This window comes from Excalfactoria chinensis, chromosome 14 (assembly GCF_039878825.1).
Source record: "Excalfactoria chinensis isolate bCotChi1 chromosome 14, bCotChi1.hap2, whole genome shotgun sequence".
NCBI lineage: Eukaryota > Metazoa > Chordata > Aves > Galliformes > Phasianidae > Excalfactoria > Excalfactoria chinensis.
Genome location: NC_092838.1, coordinates 3,155,867 through 3,180,617, shown reverse-complemented (window position 1 = coordinate 3,180,617; position 24,751 = coordinate 3,155,867). Strand labels below are relative to the sequence as shown.

At 48.6% G+C, this 24,751-nt stretch overlaps 1 protein-coding gene across 7 annotated transcripts in view; it reads right to left on the bottom strand.

Moving 5' to 3' along the window:
- LMF1 (lipase maturation factor 1) overlaps window positions 1-24,751 on the bottom strand; it is a 175,225-nt gene that overhangs the window by 101,210 nt on the left and 49,264 nt on the right. For all 7 annotated transcript variants that reach the window (XM_072349084.1, XM_072349078.1, XM_072349077.1 and 4 more), the window contains one exon: window positions 15,473-15,538. In XM_072349084.1, the coding sequence (XP_072205185.1) occupies window positions 15,473-15,538 (66 nt within the window). The remainder of the gene's footprint in view (window positions 1-15,472; window positions 15,539-24,751) is intronic.

The window sequence follows — 24,751 nt, the reverse complement described above, 5'->3', positions numbered from 1 at the left end:
ATTTTTTTGGGCTAGCGACTTGAATTTGCTCTGCTGTAAACAGCTCCTCCGCAGGCCAAGTTTGTAGAGATTAATAGAAACAAGTAGGAAAAAACCCAACACTGCAGAGATGAAGACTTGCTGCTGACGATGCACTTGAAAGCAGTAGCTCAGCCAACATACAAGGAGTGAAACTGTGCCCATCGTTCCCCAAGAAGGATGGAACTGGCTACATATCTACAGAAACCGGTGAGCCCCAAATGAAGAAGTAAAGAAGAAAGAGGAACAAGATCCTTTCTCTTGGAAGATGACTGCAGGCAAACAGCGTAGGTGTGCAAGGAGCAGCAACACAACCCATGGAGGCTGGCTGAACACTGGGCTGGAAATCCATGCCCTGAAGCCCTTCTCTGCAATGCATTTGTTCCTCTTCCACCATCCTTCACTGTTAATGGGCACCGAGTGAAATGAGGACACAAAGTGAGGGGAGAGCACAGGGGCCAAAGAGGAAGTGATGCTGAAAGGAGATCATAGCAGATCCTCCTGTCCAAGGAATGTGAAAGGACAGGCAGGGAAATGGGGAGAAGAGTGTGAAAACGAGAGAGGAGAAAAAGGCCCCGTGATGCCCTCAGGTACTGCATGTGCGGATGCTGCCTGGGCTGCCATCAGGGATGCACAAAGGAGCCTTCTTCCGAGGAGAGGGAAAGCCATGCAGAACATTCACCGTGGCTAATTCATTTAGGAGCCCCAATTACAAGTGGGATCTTGTGACACTGCTTTATTTGTAGCTTTTTTTTTCTTTTTTTTTCTTTTTTTTTTTTTTAATAAACAAAAAGCAGATAAGAGGCGTAACACCTCTAATGGCTTCACAATGCCTCTCCTTAGGGACCTGCCCAGGGGTCCCATTAGAACAGCCCCCCAGACCTACTGCTCTGGGTTGCATCCTCCCTGCTTGGGAACACCCAGAGCCACAGAGCAAATATCAGAGGACAGAACATCTCCTGTTCCTTTTTAAAGCAGGGCCGGCTGCTCAGTCGTTGTGTTCAGGCAGGAGATGCCCGGCGTTACTGGACAGAAACCAGAGGAATAAACAATGCCGTGTTGGTTTGGTTGTGTTTTGTTTTTTTTTCTTTTAAACTGCAAAGGGAAAACGCTGTTGTTTATATACCACAATATGGACAGATTTACACACTAACAGCCACATTAAAATAATACAGGTCTGGCACAAGCTCACAAAGAGCAACGCCATCCAGGGCTGCCTGCAAATGTGTCAATGGGGAATCAGGGACCTCCACACCATAGCCAAACCCACCGAGTGCAATCACTGCAGAACCGTGGTTTGGGGGAAGGGGGCAAACCCAAAACTCTCCCCTGAAGCAGAAGGATTGTGCCCACAAAGGCAGTGCCATTAACCTCGTGTCTGCATAGGATAATGCCACCATTCTTCCACCCACCTCAGCACTCCTGCGAAAAGCCCCGGGCTCTATCCTTCCACAGAACGGCACCATTTTAGTTGAAGAGAACAAAGGGTATTCTTTGAGCCAGCCGACTGGAAACCAGCCTTTAAAGCCAAGAGTCTTACCCAACAGCATTAATTCTGAGGGGTAATTCTGCGAGGAGCACTTCACAAAGGCCATACCATGGGACCACATGCAGGCAATCTGGGATCTCAGCCAGGACCCAGGGATGGTGACTCCATTGGCTGTGCCCCAAAATTCAAGGATGGAGGAGACTCTGCTGTCACTGCCTTTGTTCAAGCTCCTGCACGGACATTGCCTCTCTTCAAGAGCAACACAAGCTCTACCAAAATGATGATCTCTATCAACACGAGCTACTTTTGCAGCAGACACGGATAGCCCATGCAGAACATAAGAGAAACATGCAGTTTTCAAAGAAACTGGAACAAAGGTGCCCAACCAAAAGTCCTTAGTTTAGCGTAACAAAACAAGCCCTTACTTTCTCCAAAATGATGGGTTTGGGATGCCCAATGCTATGGGAAGCACCACAGGGCACTCACAGTGACAACCAACCTTCAGCCCAACACCTGGAGCAGCCCAACCTCTGCATAAGGCCAGGGGCTCCTATCCAGACGCAGCCAACATCGCTTCCAGCACCTTAGGGTTCCCCTCTCTAAAAGCTGCTCCCCTAACCAAAAACCCACACTGCACAGCCAAGGAATGCTGGGCCTCAGAGAGATGGTTTGCTCCTTGGAAGTTGAGAAAGTATTCCATTTCTGCTAGATCTGAAGCAATAAAATTAAGTTCAAACTCTGAGGGATGGGAATAAAAATGCCGACGCATCACTGTTGTGTAAAATTTGTGTTTGATTTACTTGAGATGGGCCATTTTATAGCTTATCAGAAACAGCTGGTGTCGCGGACACACACCCACGGTCCCATAACATGGATACAATTTATCCTGTGAAATCTGTAAATGAAACAAGACAAAGCTCTCAGTATCTTTTATAATAAATTCTTTCAGCAGGTAGAGCTGAATCCTGATGGAAGCTTTCAAACAACAGCTAAGCAAGCATCACGCTCTCCCAGAAGCCGGCTGGGCTTGAGTCTACCAGTTGGCAAAGCAGAACCCTCTTGGAGAAATGGGGTCTTATAAGTGGTACACACATATGGACAAGAGATAATGGCCACAAGTTGCACTAGGGGAGAGTCAGGTTGGATATTAGGAATGATTCCTTCTGTGAAAGAGTGGTCAGGCAATGCTGCCCAGGGAGTGGTGGGGTCAGCATCCTCCAAAGCATTCAAGAACCATGGAGATGTGGCACTGAGGGATGCAGTCAGTGGGCATGGTGGGATGGGTTGAGTTTGGGCTTGGTGAGCTGAAAAGTCTTTTCTACCCTGAATGGATTCTATGTGGCCAGCTCCCTTGAAGGCATCAGTGAAGGAAGGACCACAATATTGCCCCTAAGCACAAAGGCACTGAGTGCAATGCTCTGCTGGTACCCAGCGCCAGGAGGACACAGAAGGAGGCAGCTCTCATTGCGTGGTATCACGTGCTAAAATCTCTGCACCTTCAGCAATGTAATACATCTGCTTCGGTCACCTTTGAGACCAAAGGCAGTGGTTATGTTAACAGCAAGAGAAAAACTTCAAATGGGAGTTCCAAAGTGAAATTCACTGCTGGTCACTGCTGACTTTTTTGTGGCTTTCAATTCTATCCTGCGCAGTCTGAGGAGAGATTATACAATCTTACAGCTGCTTTACCTCTAAATACAACTTCTGGAAGAAAAGAGTGGGGGAGTAACTTGGCCATTCATCCCAAAGGGACCCTAAACCCAGCTCTGGTGCACACAAATGCAATACCCATAAAACCAGCATGTTGTGGAGCCTCCTTAACCAAATACAAAAACACCTATTAAGGGTCCATGGGGGTTCATTCTGACCGGTGTGAAAAGTCCTGAGGAAAGGTCAGGTCTTGCTACTGTGCAGGCTCTGTGTGCTGCAGGACCCCAGGGGCACGGGGCCATGCAGCGACATGCAGCAGCTCCAGGAGGAGCAAAAATGTCTGCAGGAAGAGCACTGCAGTGATTGCAGGAAGAGCAGTGCAGTGATTGCAGGAAGAACACTGCAGTGATTGCAGGAAGAACACTGCAGTGATTGCAGGAAGAACACTGCAGTGATGGCTGCACAGGGAGGGCTCTGATCAGTCCCCAGAGGGCAAAGCTGTCTGGGGCCACCAACACAGCCCAGGGTCACCAGCGACCCATGCAACCCCACTGCTCCTCTCAACATGAGATCAGCCTCACCAAATTACAAAGCGCTGCAAGATCGTCCCTGCAGAAACCAGTGCTGCAAGTACCTTGGAGCTCTGACCATCTCCTTTCTTTCAGCACCTCCAGTATCCCAGGAGTTGGCCGTGTCTGATTTTACTGAACCACTCTTGTTGTCTGTGACCTCCTAAAAGTAAAACATGTCCATGAAATGCTGCATCGCATCTTCACTACCTGCAGCATCCCCTCCTGCCTTACAGACGTGCCCACTGGAACAGGCAGCCCTTTGTTCCTGCGCCAGCAGAGCCTGTAACCTATCTCAACCCAAAGGGAGCCGTTTCTTTGGTGTACATTGTAAACTGAACTCCAGTGCCAGAGAAGCAGTAAGGAATTCCTGAGTGTTCTTCTGCAACCCCCAGCCACAACAACTTCTGTGTAGGTGACAGGTAAGATTTCATAGAAGAGGAAATGTTAGAAATCTAAGAGAAGTCAGTAATATCTTAACAAGCAAATGAAACACATACCATACTCAGTGCAGAGGTGACCTCACTAAAAGCCCTTATTTTTGCCCCAAAAAGCACTCTCTGAAGGAGACCCTTCTGAGGTTTGCTGGAGATGAATGGCATGAAATGAAACTGGGGCTCATCCTTATGGGACACACCAGGAGGCAGAGAGTTGAAAGCAGCCCCAAAAGCACCTGAGCTGCTCAGGTGTTTGGAAAGTAAATGAAACAATCACTCACCTTCCACAGCCCTGGCAGCAGCTTCTCCTACCTACAAACAAGAGAACCCAGCACCCACCATCTCAGAAGCATGCTCTTGCTGGAGAAGCCTTGTATAACCAGGAAAGTGATGGGATTGCTATTAGTCTTACTGCTGGGCTTACAGAAGCAATAATACAACAGAAAGCAAATCTCCCACATGCAAGAAGCTGCAGGATGATGGTTGTTAATTACAGCTGCCCTTCACATCTCCTGAGATGATTGGAATCAGTCTTGCAGCTGCAACAGAGCTGCTCAGGGAGGCACTGAGTGATGGGAACTGCAGGCAGGCATGCACAGAGCAATCCTTATGGTCACCCCAACAGCCCCTCCCTGAGCAGCCTCAGAGCTGGGACCAGAACTGCTGGAAGAAGGCTTCCCCAACAGCAGCATCCAAACCACGGTCAGCAGGTGTAGCCAACAGTGAAGGAATTCACAGAGGCACCCATCCATCAACTTTAATCTCAGCAAGTAACAAAGGAGATCTGCTTTCTCCTCAATAAAACCAAAGTTTAATTAGCAAAGTCAGGTCTGACCGGCTCTGAGAAAACTCCCCTTTGATAACTACACGCTACATTATCCTTTCACTCCTTTTGGCAGAGAAATGAGGTTACTGCAGTTTGCTTTGGCTCCCCCTCTCTCTCCTGTCAATCCCCTGTGCACTCAGATAGTTCAGGCTCTATGTTCCATAGGAGGAGAGGCTGCGACACATCCCCCAGCTGTGTAGCAACAGAAGCAGTGAGCGGGGTGATGGAGCAGAAGCTGAGCTGGCACCCCATGGGCACAGCCCTCAGAAGTGGCCGTACATCTCATGGAGCTCAGCCTGTGTTTGCTGGAAATACGCTTTATGGTGATTTGCACCAGCTTGATACATAGCAGCAAGACAAAAAAAAACCATAATAATTATCATCATTATGATAATTAATGAGGGACATAAGTCAAGAAACATTTCCAGCCTGTTCTTGCTCATGTTTGGCTCCCATGCCCGTGCTGGTACTCCCAGTCCTTTGGCTTAAAAGCAGAGTAGGACAGCGTTACAAGGTATCCATCAAATTTGATATTGAAAGACTGCTAAAATCCCAATTAACTCTTTGAATTAAAACATCTCACTTATTTGCCTGGAGGCCAAGGCTAACACATTTAAGCAGAGTTCCATTGCGGGCTGCTCACAAACTGTTAACTGCAACCGTTGCCTCAAGGACTTACCCATGGTAACTCACATCCCTCAGAGTGTGGGCCACCCACCATTTCTCCTCCTCAGATGGATGACAGGAAATCCTCTCAAACAAGACAAAAGCTGTTGCAAGGCCCTTGGGCTACCAACAAACCTCCATCTTTGCGGAGAGTGGCACCATTAGACCAGTGGGTCCAGCAGCCAACCTGCATCTGGTAGCTCAGCACATGCCCTTTAAGAGCATTATTCCAGCAGTTGCTCCTCCAAGGGAAGGGGTGGCACTGAGTGTTGGGGAGCGGCGAGCTTGTGTTACTTCAAATGGACCCAGCACGACAGTTTGAAATTCAATACTGTCTCAGCCTAATTGGACAGGATCCAGCTCGATTCTGTCAAACGTTGTGATTAATGCCATAGAGCAATAAAACCCCTTTTAGCCATTGAGACATTCGGGCTGAAAGGGAAAAGGAAGAATCTGATCCTTGGAAAATACAGATAAGTCAATCCATGAATACGGGTGAGATAAATGCCATTCTTAATACCAACGTTTCCACAATGCCTGCAGGAGTAACTGATCCCTATCTGTGCCTTACCAAAGGAACTGCTCAAGAGGTAAAAGCTCATGCTGAGCACCTCGTGCAGTCAGACCTCTCACACTGCAGCACGATGTGACACCATGGCTATGAAGTTTTACTTCTTTGCCTTGAGTTGCATCGATCCCATCTGAACACTGCAAGGCTCAGGCCCAAAGCACTGATGGAGCTGTGGGTGTCCCTGCTCAGTGCAGGGAGTGGGACCAGATGGCCTTTAGTGGTCCCTTCCATCTCAAACCATTCTGTGCTTCCGTGATTATTCTGTTGCAGCACAAATGCATGGTAGAAAAGAGGATGGGAGTATTCTGCATGTAAAAGAAAAGGGCAGCGACTTGAAATGCTTGAAAACATTGATCTTGTCACAGTGCTAATAGAATGAGACACAAAGCAGTGTTTTCAGTGATCTGATGCACTTTTAGGGTTGAAAGAGCTAATTCACATCGAGTTACCCTCCCCGCTTTTATGTGTAATACATACCAAAAAGATAAGCAAATTATATTGCATTATATGTAATTACAGAAGCTCCTAATTACACGTCACAATTTTAGGCAGCCCAGCACATGCTGTGCACTCCAGAACGGCAGTTCCTGAAGCTAACAGTAAATCAGCTTTTGCTTGCCACTGACTTGAAACTTTAACCTATAAATTAAATTAATAAGAGACAAAGGCTTCTTTTGTGCGTTCGCAAGCCTGTAGGATTTTACGAATAATAGGACTGGAAAGTGATTTATACTCCAAGATTAAAGGTCAGTTTGGCACACACGACTCGGGAGCAGAACGCCGCGCATCGCTGTGAACTCGTTTGTGCTCCCTGCAGCCACGTGGGATTGCTGGGAGCAACACGAGAGCTGCAAGTGGGAAGAAATGCAGAGAGCAATTGGGTGGGGGGTCTGCCAGTATGGAGGGAAACGTGTGTAAGAACTGCATCAGGCACTCAGCCCCCTGCATTGCTGACATTACCTGCTCTAGTTCAATACGAATTCAATGGGGAGAGATGGAGAACACGGCATCAATTCAAAGTGAATAGAAGAGATGCAAATAGTTGGAGCCATTCTTTTTGCTGAGACATGTGTGCTGAGCAGTTCAATGCTGACATTGGGGCTGGCACTGTTTGGAAGAGGCCCATGAAGTAATCCTCATCCATAAAGCAAAAAGAGAACAGGCACGCTGCTGGAAAAGACTGCAAAGCTCCCACACTGTCTCCTGCCTTGTTTCTGCCTTGCAGGTAGCACTGAAATTCGTCAACTTTCTTCTCTTTGCAGATTTCTTAAAACACACCATTAACTCACTGCTAAATCCACAATGTAAGTCATTATCTGAGCACTATACTGTTACCTGTAGAGCTGATACACCTTGTGGGCCCCAAATGCTGCATGAGCAGCAACCTGCCCCTGGAAGCAGCAAGAAGCAGTGGGCTCCAGCACTCCTTGGGGGAGAAGTTGGCCAACAGGATGGATGCTATGCATGGGGTGATCTGGTCAGGTGCGTGTAAAGGCCTTTATGGATTCATCTGATCAGGATGGAGAAACACCAAGTGGGAGGAGAGGAAAAGGAAGAAAGGGGGGGAAAAAAAAAGATGAGAGAAGAAAATATTGAAGGCAAATGATGAGGGTCCTGGGTGGTCCGTAAACGAGACTGAAACAGTGGGAATGTGTAATGAGGAGATGAAACCCAATAGTTGTACAGGAAGCTTTCACCGGGCTTAAAACAAATCCTTAAGAAAAACAGAAAAGAATCCAGGAAGAGGAATTGTATTACTGCTGAAAACAGTATTGGCATATCCCCAATGCATTCACAGTGCGTGACTGACAGCTCTGCACCAGTCCTGGAGAGCAGGGGGTGATGTCTTCCTATACCTTAAAACCCTCCAACGGCTCCCAACAGAAATGCCCAGGGGGGCATTTCCACCAAACTTTCATTCCTTCCTCCAATTTTGCTTTAATGCTGCTGGAAATTGGCTACAAGCTGCGGCAGTGGTGGGTGATGCAGTGACAGGTGCCGCTGACCTGCTTCGCTCACAACAAACCAAAAACCCCAGAAGCTGCTGACTTTCATCTTTGGTTGTTTTAGTGCAGTTACTGGTGGTGAAGAAACACACATAGTAAAAAAAAAATAATGTTTTCAAACTGCATTGAAAGGTATGGAAAATGTGCTGTGCTGCCCTCAGTAGCAGGGCTCTGCCTGGGGTCACTGCTGTGTGCTCAGTCCAGCCCTAACGTTCCTGCCATTAGAATCATGGTACAGTTTAAGTTGGAAGGAACCTCAAAAGGCCGTCTGGTCCAATTCCCTGCACTAAGCAGAGACTTCCACAGCTCCATCAGTGCTCAGAGCCCCCATCCAGCCTGACTGTGGGTATCTGCAGGGATGGGGCACTGCCACTTCTCTGGACACCCTGTGCCATTCCTCACCATCCTTAGCAACGTTTTCCTTGCATCCAATCTAAATCTCTTTCAATTTGAAACCATTTCTCCTCATCCTATTAGATTCCTCTCAAAGCTCCTCTGAACGCTTCTCTCTCAGCACCTGCTTACGTCCCATCTCCATCAGCACTGTGCGGTTTCCTGAGCACAGGCTGAGAGCACAGGGCTGCAGCTCTGCCTTTTGACAGCTCACTGAGCAGACGCTCATCTGCACCTCTCCTAAACTCACTGTGGGGATCCTGGACCTGATGGAGAGAAGAGCTGAGCTGACACTGCCTTTCAGGGTGTTGAGCATCCACTCGCCATTCATCTTTCATGTTGGCTGCTGGGGACAACACAAGGCAGAGTGCTGGTGTGAGGCTCTGGAAGGCACTCCATGCCTGGAATAAAGAACAGCTGGCGGGTTTCCCCTATTAGAAGGGACAGAGCTTCTGTTCTATTAACTCCCACGCCATTAATTACGCCGGTTCTTCTGCAGCATCCTCAGACTGCAATAGAGCCGTACGCCTTTTCACTTTTCAAAATACAACACAACTGGGATTACACGTCACTATTTATCAATATGTGCTCTCAGTTTGTAGCTCTATGAGGAAGGTTTCACTCCTGGATGCTCACCACTGCTTTGCAGTGTCCCCGAGCTCTGCTGCGCTTTCAGAAGTGATTATCTGCAGCACAGCCCAGAGCCAGTGCTGAAACTGGGCCTCCTCCCAAAGAGCTCAGCTCTACTTTGCAGCCCCTGCACCTCCACCAGCAACCCTGAGCAGCACAAAGCAAGCAAAACCCATCCTTCCCAGTGCTTCCACCCCGATGTTTGCCCCAATGTTCCACCCTAAAAGCCGTCAATCCCTCTCTTTTTAAGCAACCTCTATGTTTAACTGTTATCAGAACCACAGAGCTCAGCCCAAAGTTGGGGTGAACAAACAGTTCGTAGCTTACAACGCAGCTTACAGGGAGAGCACCTGGGATTCATCTGAAAACCTGTCTCACATAGAGACCTTCCCGCAGAGCCTGATACGAAATCCAGATACGCTGTAATAAGCTTTTGATGTCGTGTTGACATTCATCTGCCAATACTATTGCTTCATGCACTTACCTTATGATGGATCTTGTTACTTAATTGATCGCAGGCAAGGTCAAGAATTAGCCCTTCTTCCACTGACATCATGCAAATCACCAAAAGCCAGAAGAAAGCACCTAATCCTCAGCTTCAGACCCACGCTTAAGTGGCCCTTCAATACGTGTGAAGAGGCACAACTGGTTTTTCAATTATGCCTCAGAAAAGGTCATTTTTCAAAACTTATGACCAAATGGAACAAAACAAAAAAAGGAAAGAAAAAAAAAAAAGAGGGAAAAAAAGAAAAAAAGCTGCACAGAAATGTGCTTTTCCTTCTGGTATCAGTTGCCTCAGTGCAGAGAACAGTTTGTTTTTGCAACTGGAGATGAACACAACCTGCACCGCAATCTGCCCCGGGCAGAGCCTCACATCCCTCTCTTTACTGAAAACTCAACAGAGGTTTTGGCTTCTACAGGACAACTGCTTTTGCTCCCTAATTCACAGAACCCCATCTGCCGGAGCACAGGTTTTACCATCTCAAGCAACGATGGGCTGTGTGCAGCCCCAGAACCCACAGCACACCCACCAGCTCTACGGATCTTCTCCAGCTCTCCCCATTGAGAATCCTCCGTGTTTGAGCCAATTCTGCAGCAGCCTCGTTTGATAACACACGGCTTCTGCAATAACATCCATTTCAGATGAGAAAATGATTAAAGCAAACAAAAATAGCACCAAAACCTTTGGGTGAGGTGCACAGGCTGAGAACTGGTGTGGAAAAGCAGCACCCACGCAGCAATGCAGAGCAGCCTGGCAGCACATTGTGTGTGTCACTGCTTTAATGTCAGCGCCGAGGATTTCATAAGGCAAAATTCTCATTACTGAAAGATGGAGAAATCACAACTGGCAGCAGAGAGATCACGCAGAGCCCGCATTGCTCAGCTCCAGCCTCCAATATACACATAGCCAGGATCCCCCACCTGCATTCGCACCAGTGTTGAACATTGAGATAACTCCTGTTTATACCTCACACCCTTGTGCTGCCTTCTGCTTTAAAACCCAGAGTCACATACAATCACTAAACATCCCAAGCTGGAAGAAACCCATAAGGATCACTGAGTCCAACTCCTGTCCTAACAGTTGCATCTATTTTGTTCCATGTCACTGCAGCTGATAGCCTGGGCTATTCTGATTATAGACCCATTTTATTTCAAGTTGGTAATTTGACAATAAATTACAGTTTTAAGCAAGCATTCATAAATCCAAACCAAAAGTGACTTCAAAAAGACTTTGTATGTTTAAGGTACAGAGCATACAGCATTTACTTGCAGTCCCACAGGGTGTAAAGTGAGGATGTGCTGTCAGGGGCATTGCTGGATCTGTATTCCTCACTTCATTTCTACTGAGTAAACTGGGAAATAGTTCAGATCATAGATTCTATGAGCTTACGTCTCCACCAGCCTACGATTCTATGACATAAACTATTTTCTTGTTGATAGTAATTTGTTGACAGTATTTCCTCTTTGTTTCACAACAGCTGGGAAAAAAGCCAGATTAAAGCTTAACGAGGTCCAGTACACTGAAGAGAAGGGAGCAGCTCCAGCCTCCTTGCTTCTCACCCTTATCAGCACAGCTATCAGTCAGCAGCCCTGTAATTAGGCACAAAAGACACTGTGCTCCAGAGAGCTTCTCTAGGAACTGGAGAGCTGCTGGGAGCTGCAGCCCTGACTGACAGCTTCCATTTAAGAAAAATAGTTCCAGAATAATTAGCAATAATTTGTACAGATCAGAAGAAGTGACCTTTGTGTGTGCAGCGTCTTACCCAAAGAACAAAGCTCTGCTGCAGCAGCACCAACAGAGCAAGGAGAACTGATGTGCGCCTTGGGTTGGCAATGAGCAGCTCAGCACAGTCCTTGGGAGGGTTCTGCATGGGGTACCCTGAGCATGGGAAGGAAACCCTGGATCTCAGTCCCGGTGCTGGCAAAGACTTTCCTGATTTAGGAGTGTTTTACTTATAGTTTTTATCCACCCGTCTCACCTCGAGAACCCTTCCAACCCACACCATCCTCTGATCTCTGTCTCAGTGGAAGGTCTGCTTGCTTGCATGATGCTGAGAAATTCTTTGATAAAAGACGCTCCCATCAAAACTCCACTTAAAACAAACTCTTTGCATTAAAAGAAATAAAATACAAGTTGCTCCAGCTGGGCACAGAGAGGTTCCCTGTCCAGTGTGTAGAAGGGATGGCACCTGCTCAGAGAGAGTGACCCTGGGACACATGTAAGCACCCATGGAGTTATGGCACAGAGCAGAAAGGAGGAGGTGATAAAGGCGGCTGCCCAGCAGGGCTCCCTGCTCCCTGTGCAGCTGCTCCAGCAGCTGTTCTCACCAGTTGGTGGCTGGGTTTTATGAGATATCTGTCCGTAATTAAAAAGCAACAATACTTTGGCAGCCACCATAAAACACATTGCAGGTTGCATCCTGCAGCGCGTTGTTCCACGCTGGGTACGGGGAGGGATGCGATGGATACAACCACGCAGGACTTCACCATTTCTAAAGCTTTCTAAAGCTCAAAGATTTTCTGCTTAGCCACTCTGCCAAGACCACCACCAGCATCCCAAACCATGGCTCCATTTGGTTGCAAGTCAGAAACGCTCATCTCCTGCCTTTGCCACTCAAACCTCCCTGTGCCAAGACATGTGGCTGCAAGGTGCTCAGTGCTGTGAGCGTGTCGGGGAGCTGCAGGTCTGGGAGGGGGTTCTAAACACAGGGCTTGCACTGAGGGCTTTCTCCATTTGGAGCACGTTAAGGCATTGTGCTTGTGCCAGTAAGGCAGCACATCCAGAATGAAGGTGGGGAGGGCCAGAGAAAGCCTGATGGGGAGCAAGGGGGGGAGAAGCTCTGAGAGCAGGTTGGTGCTCCCTTTCCTGCTAAGTACCTGGGCTGGAAGCTGCTCCAGCCCATGCTCAGGCAATACCCTGCAAGCTGCAGAAGCACCTGCAGCAGCCCGAAGCCTCCTGTAGCTGCTGCTGGGCTCCTTGCTGAAGGCTCCTCTGCTGTGGGATCTGTGCCATGTGCTCCTGTGGAAGCAGATACTGAGCTGCATTCTGCCAACCGCTGCACATGCATTTGTAAACCATTGTGTACATAGCAGAGAAACTCTTACTGATGACAAACAGACCTACAAAGCAGCTTCCCTCTGCCTTAACTGCAGCATGAGCAGGTCCCACTGTGCAAAAGCCTCCTGAAACCAGGACTTCTTACAGGATGAACAGCCCCCTAACCACAGCCAGCAGTGGAACAGCTGCAAAGCCAAGAAACGAGAAATAGAACCCAATGAATGTCAGAGCCCAGCCATCCCCCCCAGCACCTCCCAGACCAGCACACATCTGCAGGTACCAAGGCAGCATTACCTGATCTCCATCAGTGTCTGTCTCTGTGCTGCAGCACATGGGACTCCTCAGGGATCCAAGGGGTGCTGCACTGGTAGGAAAATACCTTTCCTATGTAAACCATGCATTCTGCCATTTCCCCTCTCCAAACTCCACAGCGTCACAGATCGTAAGCCCTCAACACAGAGAGGCTTCAGTTGGGGAACGGATCTCCATAAAGGTTTGGATTAAAGCCCCGCACATCAGAAAGGAAAAAGGGAGGAAAATTACGCTCTGTTTAATTACCCAAGCCGTAACAACTTTTTACTATTTCACACACGACTCCTGACACAAGTGGAAATGTTATTTTCCACAAGCATGGCTGCTGGGCCTACTACAAATAAATAGCGCGGGGCGCGCTCAGCACACAGGAGATGGAGGCCATGTGTTCTCATTAATTCTCTTGGCACAGGAGCACATGTAGGTTTTGGACTGCAATTCCAGGCTGGAACACGAGAGCTGGGGTGGCCAACATACATCACAGCAGATTCCTTTTGGCCCAGCTCCACTATGGGCTGGTCCAATACCCTGTTTTATCATCCTAATGATGAGCAGATTTCCAGCTGCCCCCTCCTCTTGCAGAGGTATCTTCAGCCTCACCCTCTACTTCCTCCCATTGACTGGTTGGATTTTGGGGACCTGCACTGTAACACATCCATCCCTGTGAACAGCTTTCTCCCTGCCACACATCCTTGTCCTTCTCAACAGGATTCATGTGCAGAAGGTTGAAGGTCAGGCTATTGCAAGCCTCAGCTACAGAGGAACTTTACCAAGACCAGAGACAGATTACATGGACTTCTGAGCACTTCAACAAGCCTCAAATTATTGGGTCTTCCTCTTCCATCTCACACTGAGCCCAGGGTCCCCAAAGCATTTCCACCCTGCACCATGAGAACAGGGCATGCAATGGACTCAGCTCAACAGGTAAACCACAGCACTGTCCCTGTGAGCACTGGTAGAAGAACGCTGGCCTCTTTCAATTTCCCTTTATTGAAGCTTCTTTGCCGTGGATTATAATAATTGATATTGATAATCTGATCTGGCCCCTGCCCCTGTTCGCAATTACTTCAGCGGGGATCCTGCCTTATGGGTAGGATGGGAATGGTCTTCATTAGCCTTCTGGGTTACAGAACGGATTCTGGTTTTCATTTGAAGTCTAGGGGATTAGGCAGGCTGGCTGCTGTGGGATGGGGAACTCGTACCTGGTAAAATGATACAACTTCTCCTGTTTTGGAAAGAGGAATCCTGATCCTGTAACAGGATTGGTAACTCAGTCCCCAGCACTCACACACAATTCTTATCACACAACTGTAGAAAGGGAGATGCTGTAGAAGTGTCCCCACAGCTGCTGCTCAGCGCCTCCCCTGCAAAAAGCCATCCATAGGCAACACCTTGGAATATGTTCTGCAGGTCAGGGAAGTCAGGATCCATCAGGTTTAATTGGAAAAGGAAAATGGTTTCCAGATGTGATGATGGTCCACTGAGGACATCACTCCAAAGGTCCGTCCCTGGGGCAGCACAGAAACTACACCAGAGATCAGGGCTGATCACTGCAGCTCTGTGCACACAGATGTGAAACGCTCCCTGCTCCTCATATGAGCACAGAGCACAGATCCCCAGCACTGTGACTCAGTGTCTCCCATGATAACCTGCAGAAGGCATTAACACTCACAGCACTGCTTACTTCGTAGGAAACCAGGACTTCCTCAGGAGAGCATCCCCATGCGCAGTGATTTCTTACCTTTCTATCTCTGTTTATACAAAATGCAAATGCAAAACTATAGGTAAAAGCAGTGGGGAAGCTGAGCTCCCTCTCCCTAAAATCAAAGAACAGAGCCAGAATACAAACCTCAGTTTATAATCAGAACGTAACGCAACCATTGGAACAGATGTCAGAAAGATAAAGCTGCACAATTCTGAACTGCCAACAATCAGTGCTCGGCATCTTGGATAGCACCGAGATGCTCTATTTCTGTCTGCATATGTCTGAGTTTTGGAATAAAGGAAAATGTTGGCAGAAAGCACACAGCACAATGCTATGGGAAAGCCTATTCCGTTCCTTCCTATCCCTGCTTTTACAAAGGGAGTTCTCTGTACAGTTCAGACTCATCCCTGAGAGTCCATGGCAGTGGGGGAGGACAGAAATTGCTCTCTAAGGACTGTGGTTGGGAAAAGCAGCATCACTGAGCTGGCACACGGATGCTGACAGCACAGCCATAGGCTGAAGGCAACAATAAAGGGAGACCAATATGGAGAACTGCCTCATAGCAGAGAAAAGGCTACAGGAAAATCCACCAAAGCAAAGCAGGCAAGAAAAGAAACAGTTTTAAAGTGCAGACTGCTCACCTCGTAGTGATAATTCATGCAAGTTAAGTCTCTCCAGCAGTGATCCCCTCGAATTTTAATCAACCCCTGGAAAAAAAAAAAACACACACAAATAAAACAGCATTAGGAATATTTTATTTGATCTTGCACGCCAAATTATCATCTCTAGATGTCAGTATCTCTGGTTACAGCACAAGGAGAGCAGTAGCAGTACCAGTGGGAAGTGCAGGGCTGGAACAGGCATCACCCTGGAAATTCATGGCACATCCATACCCAGAGTCCAGATGTTGTCCCTCAGAGGACAACACAGGAGAGGGCTCTGAGCAAATGCTCCTTTTGCTGCTACATTGCTTCCGCTGGTACCTGCACAGCAGGAGGGCTGCTCAGTGCACAGCTTGCTGGGGAAATGGAAAGCTTTCATTTCCAAACTCAGCCCAAGGAGCAGACCCTGCAAAGCAGGAGGTACTCGGGACCTCACTGATGGATGACAACAGGGTTGGGCAGTGGGGCTGGAGGAGCACACCAAGAGCTGGCATCAGCCCTCAGAGCACGTGGCGGAGTGAGGCGCCCATTCCCAAACCTTTCTGTTACCCATCTCCAGCCATTTGCCAGGTCTAGTATGAAACCTTCAGGATAGGGAAGAATTGTAGCCAGGAAAAGTCTGAGAACTGGTCTCTGGCACCGCTTTGATAGAGAGTGAAAAGTCACCTACAAACCTACATATGGCTGATTTGTGACTTTAAAATCCTCTTTAAAGCACCCCTATAGGTGAGGGGATGCTGGCAGAGGACCATGCAGCTTCAGCAGCCACCGGAGCCCTGAGCTGGATGCAGAGATGCAATCAAAGTAATTAGAGAAACAAAAGAGGAGAAGGGGAAGGAAGCTGACAGATCTAAACACAGATGAATGCGCTAATGACAGGTCTGCTCTACCTCGGGTTAGAGGTTGGCAGTGAAATTAGCAGGTAGCAAAGGCTGTGCGCACTGATATTTCAAGGCAACAAGAGGGTGACATTTCCAAACCAGTGGGTCCATTCCAGGGCTGGCAGCAATATTGGGATTAAATTTCTTTGCCTCGGTGATGAGGACTAAAAAGGAATCAGTCGGCCACGGCAGGAAGGACACCTGGGCAGGGATGAGCAGGAAGCCTCTCAATCAGCCCGTGCCAGCCCCGAGCTATGCAGGCTTTGATGTACAGCTAAAGGTCTCTGATTAGGATCACAATATCCCAAATTGAGGAAAGCTCCGCTAGTCAAAAAGCTGAACCAACTCTCTATCATCTGCATACAATCAGGGGCTATTTGCCTACCTCTGACATTGCCCCTAATTGTAACGTTCCTGCCTTCTTTAGCAGAAAAATCTGCGGAGTTTCTGCAAGGACCCAATGCTGCCCTTGTTCCTTTTTTATTCCTTTTCCTGACAGCCCGGAGGAGGAGAAGGTCACAGTGCTGTGGTACAGCCTGGCTGAGCAGATCTATCCTTAGCTTCTGTAGGCTCTGCCATGAGCAGATCGCTGTATCTTCTGCATTCTGTCCCGGATACGTGCCATCAGATGATGTAAATTAGTTGGACCTCGGGCTTAACCCAGCTCTGACTTCCTGAACCAAACAAGCTGCACAGGAATAACTACGAGATTATTGGACACAAACTAACAGGAAATCTGCACCTCTCCCGGTCTGAGCCTCACAGCAGATGATGCTTCAATGCGTGTCTCTGTGAACGAGGTGACCCCACTGCTTTCAGCAGGGCTACTCACAGCCTGAAGTTGTATCTGGTGCTCGGATTGAGCAGATTTTGCCCATCTGCTGCTGCATGTACATTTTTATTTCCATTTCCCCCCTTTTCCAAACGTGAAATATTTTACAAGCTAATGTTAATGGCAGAGGACAGTGAACAAGAATCAATAAACTCTTTCAGAAATCATTGACTTTGGCAACTTCTATCCTGTCATTTTTAACCAGGAATGGGCCTGGGGAACCCAGCAGATGCCTCAGCACACCTTGTGGAGCAGGACAAGAGCCCCAAGGCCAACTGCATACAGGGCAGCCCTGCAAGACCCAGACAATTTCAGCCAGATAGCACCATCCCTAAGAGCCCTCACAACAGGGAGGTGGTGGGGTCACCATCTCTGGAGGTGGTTGAGAACTGTGGAGACGTGGCACTGAGGGCTGTGGCTGGTGGGCACGGAGAGATGGGTTGGACTTATTCAAGAAGCCTCTTCCAACCTTAAAAACTATGAGCCTATGATGTGTGGCAAGAAAAACACCTCCCGAGAGGTAACTGCTGCCAATACTACAGAGCAAAGCAATGTGTTTGCAACCAGAGAAAAGGAGCAGAGGATGCAGCAAGTGATACAGCAATGGGACAGTCCCTCCAGCACCACCATCACCAAAAAGCCAAGCGGAGCTGGTCCAAAAGGCACAGCTAAAGGCATGCTAAGTCATACCAGAGGGGAGCTGCAGAATGGGAGAGTGGGCTAGGGGCTGCCCCAGTAGCAAGGGCTGCGTTTCCCCTCGTTCCTGCTCCAGGGCAGGACAGGCTCCTGGCAGCAACAGCTGCTCCAGCCCCCCCGACCAGCCGTGCTCACTCAGCCCCTAGGATTGTTTCTAGAGTTACAGGATGCAGCGATAGCATCGGGCAGGATGCGCCACAGCCGACAGTGCTGTCAGGGCAGAAAGGATGCAAAGAAAGGCTCTATGCAGGGACTAAAGGACAGATACTTCAATGACCTTCCCCCTGCCTTGTGCAAGCTCTCAGCACGCTCTGTTATTCTGCTGAGATAATTAAAGCAAGGATACAATAGAAGAAGGCTGTGATAAAACTCAAAATCTCTCCCGCAATGAGTCACGAAGGGAATTAATCACGTTTTGTTTACTACAAAGCTATCAAACAGGAAAATCACTTCAAGCTCTTAACATCAAACTGCTTTCAGCACAGAACGCTCCTGCTTCCACGATTATGGGGCACTTCAGGTCCTTCTCACACCGCTGCTGTTCCCAGATCCCACACTGGGTTCCCCAGTGGCTGAAAGAATAAGTGGCCCTGGGGCATGTAGGCAGCACAGAGCCACTGTGCACCCATCAGCACACAAAGCTGCTGTGCCTGCCTGTGTCCTACAGCACACCGGGGTACAGCAAGCAGTGGGGACTGCACACAGCCCAACAGCACAGCCACTGCCAGCACACTGATAACTGCTTCGGCCTCAGACAGAGGCATCCAGAGGAGCATCAGGAAAAAAAGTGGGATAAGAGGATGCCTGCAGTCCCTGCAAGCTCAGTTGGTGGAGGATGAGGGAGAAGGAGATGGGGAACCTCACATCTGCCGGCATCTCTCAGCCGCTGGATTGCTGTCAGCCTGCTAGCAATTTTCCCAACCCATTCTCAAGATTTCCCTGTGCATATGAACTGGCCTAAACTCCACAGCTGCAGCAGATTACGGTGCCGTAACACAGATCAAAGCATGGGGAAAATGCCCCGTCCCTCACTCACAGACAGGCTCATGCATCTCTGATGTACCCAAAGTGTCCTGTGTTAGGGTAGGGACCAGGAGGAAAAGGAGCCTGAAGGCACGGGACAACATCAGGGTGCATCAGCACTGGGAGAGCCCTCTACCATTTGGACCCAGGATGAAAGCATCACACATGGAGTATCTGGGGCAGACACTAAGCCGAGTTTGGGACCCCACTGCAGACCCCACTCCTCCAGCTGTCCCTTGCAAGCAAAAGAAAATGAAAAAGGGAAGTGGTCCTTCCTCAGCTCAGTGCAGCCCAAAGCATTCAGTTTTTAAGCCCATGATTGAGATTGAGCCCCACAGATCAGTTAGATTTGGGTGGGAGCTGAGCTAGGAACAAGCCCCATGTCTCAATACATTAAGGCCATGTTGAAGCCAATGGCTGTAACGGAGATCAGGACTTCAACAAAGGGCTTCTCCAGCACTTTGGGGCCATTTTTTGAGAGCAAGATCTGTCCAACACCTTCAGAGTACAAGAAGAGTGGGCAAAAAAAAGTGACTTCCAAAACCTTTTCAAGTTTTACCATCAGATCAAATAAAAAGGGGTACATTGAGCTGGGAGGGCAGGGCTGCAGCACTCAAAGTCAATTTGTCTTCCCCACTGCTGGAGGTGAATGCACGCCCACAAACAGCCCCAGCACGGGAGGACACTTGCAGAAGCACTGCAGCACTGCTCTGTTTGCACACCGGAGGTTGGTGCAGGCACTTTCAAAGCCCTCTGTATCAGAAGAGAAAGGTATTCAGCGATACAAATTAAATAGAAGCTAAAGGGAAGGAAACAGGTGGTGAACTGAACCGGCAACTGCCCTCTCGACCCTGTGGCCTTGCTTTGAATCCAGTTCTAACCAGAATTATTAAATTCATACCAATAGGACGGGGCTGCACAGCCCCTCCTGAGCAGCAGCAAGGCCCGAGAAAGGGGGAGCTGAGATCCCACTGCTGATTTACTGCACAGCCGCAGCACCTGCCCCTACCACAGCCCTGGGTGTGCAATTCAGGTGCATCACATCCTCCAGCATTTCCCATCTTGAAGGAAAACTACATTTAAGACTTTTGATTGTTACTACTTGTTTTAATAGTATCAAATGAAATGCCTATATAAAATCCCTATAAAAGGGATGAAATTAAGCCATAGAGAGGAAGTTTACCAACAGCTTTCCCACCCATGACAAGCAAGGCTGCTGCCCACCTTGCAGCAGGCTCTGCTGGTCAAATTGCACAGCTTTCAGAAGGAGCAGCACACCATGCAGATAGATAGAGGAGCGATCCCTTCTGCCCTTCTCCACTTGCAAACACAACGGACACAAGCTCCACATGGGATGTGCACACAGCCGTGTGGTGCATCTCTCAGCATCATGGCTTTGAGCACTGGGCTCTTGGGCAGTGCCAGGTCAGATGCCAGCAACAACAGGCAGCCCCTTCCATCCCACAACCCACCCCACAGACAGCTCAGCCCTGCTGTACCCCCTGTCCGGGCTGCTGCACTTTGGTGATTCAAACTGAAAAAAAAAAAGCCAAAATAATTAAAATGTCATTCAAGCACGAAGCCGATGTGAGTCACCGTTACAAAAAAATATTGCAAAAATTCTTTCAGGAGTGGGGGATAATTATATTCCTCCCCATCTATTGATTTTTCTCTACAATGCAGATGTCAGATTTTCCACGGTTTTTTCCTCCTTTTTTTTTTCCTCCCCCCCCCCCTTTTTTTTTTTCCCTGGAGTGTCAATGAGGAACAAAGCGCTCTTTGAGACTTTTTCAGCCCCAAGAAAAGAAATGAAATGGTACAGACAGACCAATAGGACGGCAAGACAGAAAGAGCCTGGTGACTGCGGCTGTGTCTGCAACCCCTGCCTTGATGCGGTAGGGAATGGGGTCCACCCAAAGACCTCCGTTCTGTGACTTCATGAATCAAACGACGGCTGAAAAAGGAATATATCTCAGAGGACAACCCTCAGTTCTGGGATTTCGGTTTCTCTCATAGTATTGAGTGCTCCCAGAGAGAATCCAGAAGAGCACCTCACACCTTGCACCCAACAGCCCGCCAATCCACGCTCCATCCTACCCACACATAACGTGGCTTCCACTTCTTTGAAATCCAAGTCTACACAAACCTGTTTTGAAGACAAACCAGCTGTAATTTAGACCCCAAACAGAAGAAGAAGAGACGTTCCAAAGTCAACGCCTCAAGGCAACTCTGCTCCATGGCAGACACAGCTCTCCAATCCAGGATCCAACACAAAGCAGTCACAGAGCACTGCATGCCTGCTAAGACTGTGCACTGCACACAGAGCCCGTTCTTTGCTCTTAGAAGTGCCACATGGTGAGGATGTGACACAGGTATCAGGCTGTTGGGAAACTTCCTTCTACAACTCCAACAGCAGCAAGGAAAGGCTCCCAAAAGAGCTGGTAGCTGGTGCTCCTACCGACCTCTCCTTATATTAGCAGCTGGTCATTCAAATCCCTCCTGTTTCTTTCTGTGCAAAGAGAGAAATAACAAGGGCTGGAACAATACTTTCTTAGCCAGAGAATGACAACACACACTCCTCAGGTGGCACTGCTGTTTATAGCTTTGCTCTGTCAGCACCACTGAGGTTTGAGGTGATGGGCTTCCCAACATCAGCAGGCTACGGGACAGGGCTCCACATTTAGCATCACAGAACCATTACGGCTGGAAAAGCTCTTTCAGATCACCAAGTCCAACCCCAGCTCATCCCTCCATGCCCACCAACCACGACCCCAAGTGTCAACTGCACAGCCCACCTGTGGGTGAGCACAGGGCTGGTCCCAGATGTGGGGCAGCTCCATGCAGACTGGGACACCCAAGAGCACAGCAGTGCTGAGTGGGAACTCAATTGCTGCACAAAGCTAGCAGAGTGCACGTGAGCAAATGGACAGTGCAACAAGAGAAATGGACGATGCAACGAGACAAATGAAGATGCAACGGGACAAATGGACAACGCTTTGTTGTGGAGGTTTTGATGCATTGCAAACCTGCTGGAGCTAAACTGGAGGCATTGCAAAGGCACGGCGCAGCATCCCAATGGACTGCTGTGCTTCTGGAAGATAAGTCACCCGAGTGGGCTCCTGCTCTATTTGCTATTGCTTTTTCCCCTCTGCTATCAGAAAGACCCTTTGAGAAAGCAGCAAGGCTGCTGCAGCAGCGTTTGATTGACTTTGAAGACGAGCTGTAAGCACTGGGTGAAAGGGGTTCTGAAAAGTCCTTGGCATTAACGGCTCCATGCCTTTTAGAGGCACTGAAGGAACAACACGTCTTCCTGCCAAGGGCTATTACTAGACAAATGGAGAGAGATCAGAGGCACAAAGGAGGTTGCTAAGGAGTCAAGTGTGGGATCCCTGCAGAGAGGAGGAGGCTGCAGCTGGGACGGCAAAGGTCAGAACATTGCAGACATCATTTTCCAAAAATTCCCATGAAGCCCCAGAGCCAGAGTCAGGAGTCTGGCCCTTCCTCTGAATAATGAGAAAGCCATAAAAGAAAGCTCCCTTTCTTCCCTCCTACCCACGCTAATGTAATAAAACAAATTAGAATAATTATTCTCAATTTCAGAGCCATAATGCCCAGGATCAGGGCACGCTTGTCACTGAGATGACAACTACATCCGTTTGATTCTTCTTCTTCTTTTTCTTCCCCTGTATTTACAAAGATCTCCCGAATTCCAACTTGTTATTTCATTACATCTAATGCAATTTTACCGCAGGCATCCACATTCTGTTTCCTTCAAAGTCTTCATTACTTCTGCCAGAAAGTTCATCTCCCTTATTAGCTAATCACATCCCCACCCTTTCCAGTAACCTTTAAAATGCCACCCACGTTATGACACTTTTCTTCGAGGAATCCAGGCGAAAAACAAAGCGAAATGCAAAGAGATCAACGCGAACCACTTCGTTTCTTCAATGAGCTGCTGTAGGGGCTTAAAAAGCACTGGGTCTAAGCGTGACAAAGGAAATGACATGTAAAAGATGTCAACAGCGAATGGTGGACTCCTGATCTGGAGGTAACGGATCCCTTTTTCCTCTGAAAGCAACATCTCGGTGTGAAGGATGGGGAATGCTCGGCAGGAAACAGAGATGGGAATTTAGAGGAAGGATTTATTACTGATTATTATAAACCTTTTGGCACCATTTCTTCCCCAAGACTCCCTGCTTTAAATGATCTTTCTCCCCTCCTCCTCTATGCTGTGAGCACTTGAAATACTGAAGGATTTACATTATTTTGTGACACAGAATCTTCAGGACGGCTCTGCTCTGCAGCCTGGGGTCTGAGCTGACTGAGGAGATGCTGCTGGGATGAGCACAGAGCAGCACTGGACCTCAGTGGTCATTTCAGTACAGGCTGATTGTACCACAGCTCTGGGGAAGGATGTGTATCAATCCAGCAGGCAGCAGCAAGAAGGGACAGGAATCCCCTAAATGACAGATTTCTGCCTGTGCTCACACATCTGTAATGGGGCATGGTGGAAACAGCTCCCTATGAAAAGCACTCGAATACAAGGTGATGGGAAGTAAAGAAACCTTGTGTCAGCCCTTCCCTGGGCACCCAGGATGCTTTTGGAGATGGTGAAGCACAGTGCTTTCAGCCAGGAGCATTGGTGTAAGGGATCCCAAGGAGGGCATCAAGGATGTGGGACACAGCAGCTTCAGTGACAAAGGGATCGGGCTTTGCTGGGTTGTGCACTCACCGTATGTTCAAGTCCTGAGGCAAAACTGAGACTCTTCCACAAACTGCCCCAAAGGTTCTGCCCCACTCTGGGGGGCTGAGCCTACATGGCCCCGACCCATCTGCACACAGACCCCAGCTCCAACACCTGCGTGCACCAATGAAGGATTGGCAGCTTTAAATCTGAATTTCCTTGCTTTGGGCACTTTTAAATTAAAGTGGTAATGTGCTTTAAATCCTGTTTCCCTGCTTTTCCACTACACTCTTCAATCCCTTCCTCCAGAAACTAATCAAGATGTCTCAGACTCACTTGTGCTCTGCTCCAGCCACCTTCCCCAGTAACTTATTCCATATGTCTGTGATCTTTTGCAAGACACAGCTCCACCTTAATTCCCCATTTGCTCCCAGTTTCCCAACGTGCTGTTACACCTCACCACGTTCCCAGTGCTGATAATCATTTGCACAGAACATCACCAAGCTCAGCAAACAGCACCCAATTAGTCCTAACCTGAGCATCTCGGCACCGCTTCGTGCTCTCTGACGTTGAGCACTGCAGGCTGATTGAGATGGAAAACAAAACACATATCAGAAAGCCCTGTGAAGTGGCCATTAGCAGTGCAATGAGGCTGCTGCACGTGCATGGGCTCACCTTGCTTTGTGCCTATGAAGGGTCACTGTTCGCAGAGTGCCCGCATCTCCTGACTGCAGCAATGGGAAAACAGCCCCAAGATCACACAGGCTCTGCTCCGCAGCTGCCCAAGGACTGGGATGTGGCAGCAGATCCAAGCCCAGTGCAATCTGTCAGGGCTGGAGTTACCATGGAACAGCAAGAAGAAGCAGCGAGGACCTTGGGGCATTGGGCACTGTTGTGCCATATCCACACTGATGCTTGCTCAGACCATGCACCTGGATGGGATCAGTACTACAGCACAGCAGTCATAAGCTTGGCTGTATGAAACACAGGGAACTGCATGCTCCATCTCAGTGCATAAACAAAAAGGCTGGGATGGAAGAGGCGCAGGAGTTGCTTTAGTTGGAGAGGATAAAAATCCATCTAAACTCAGACACTGACAACAGCAAACCTCTGCTGTGAGGCTTGAGGAGTGATGTGTAACA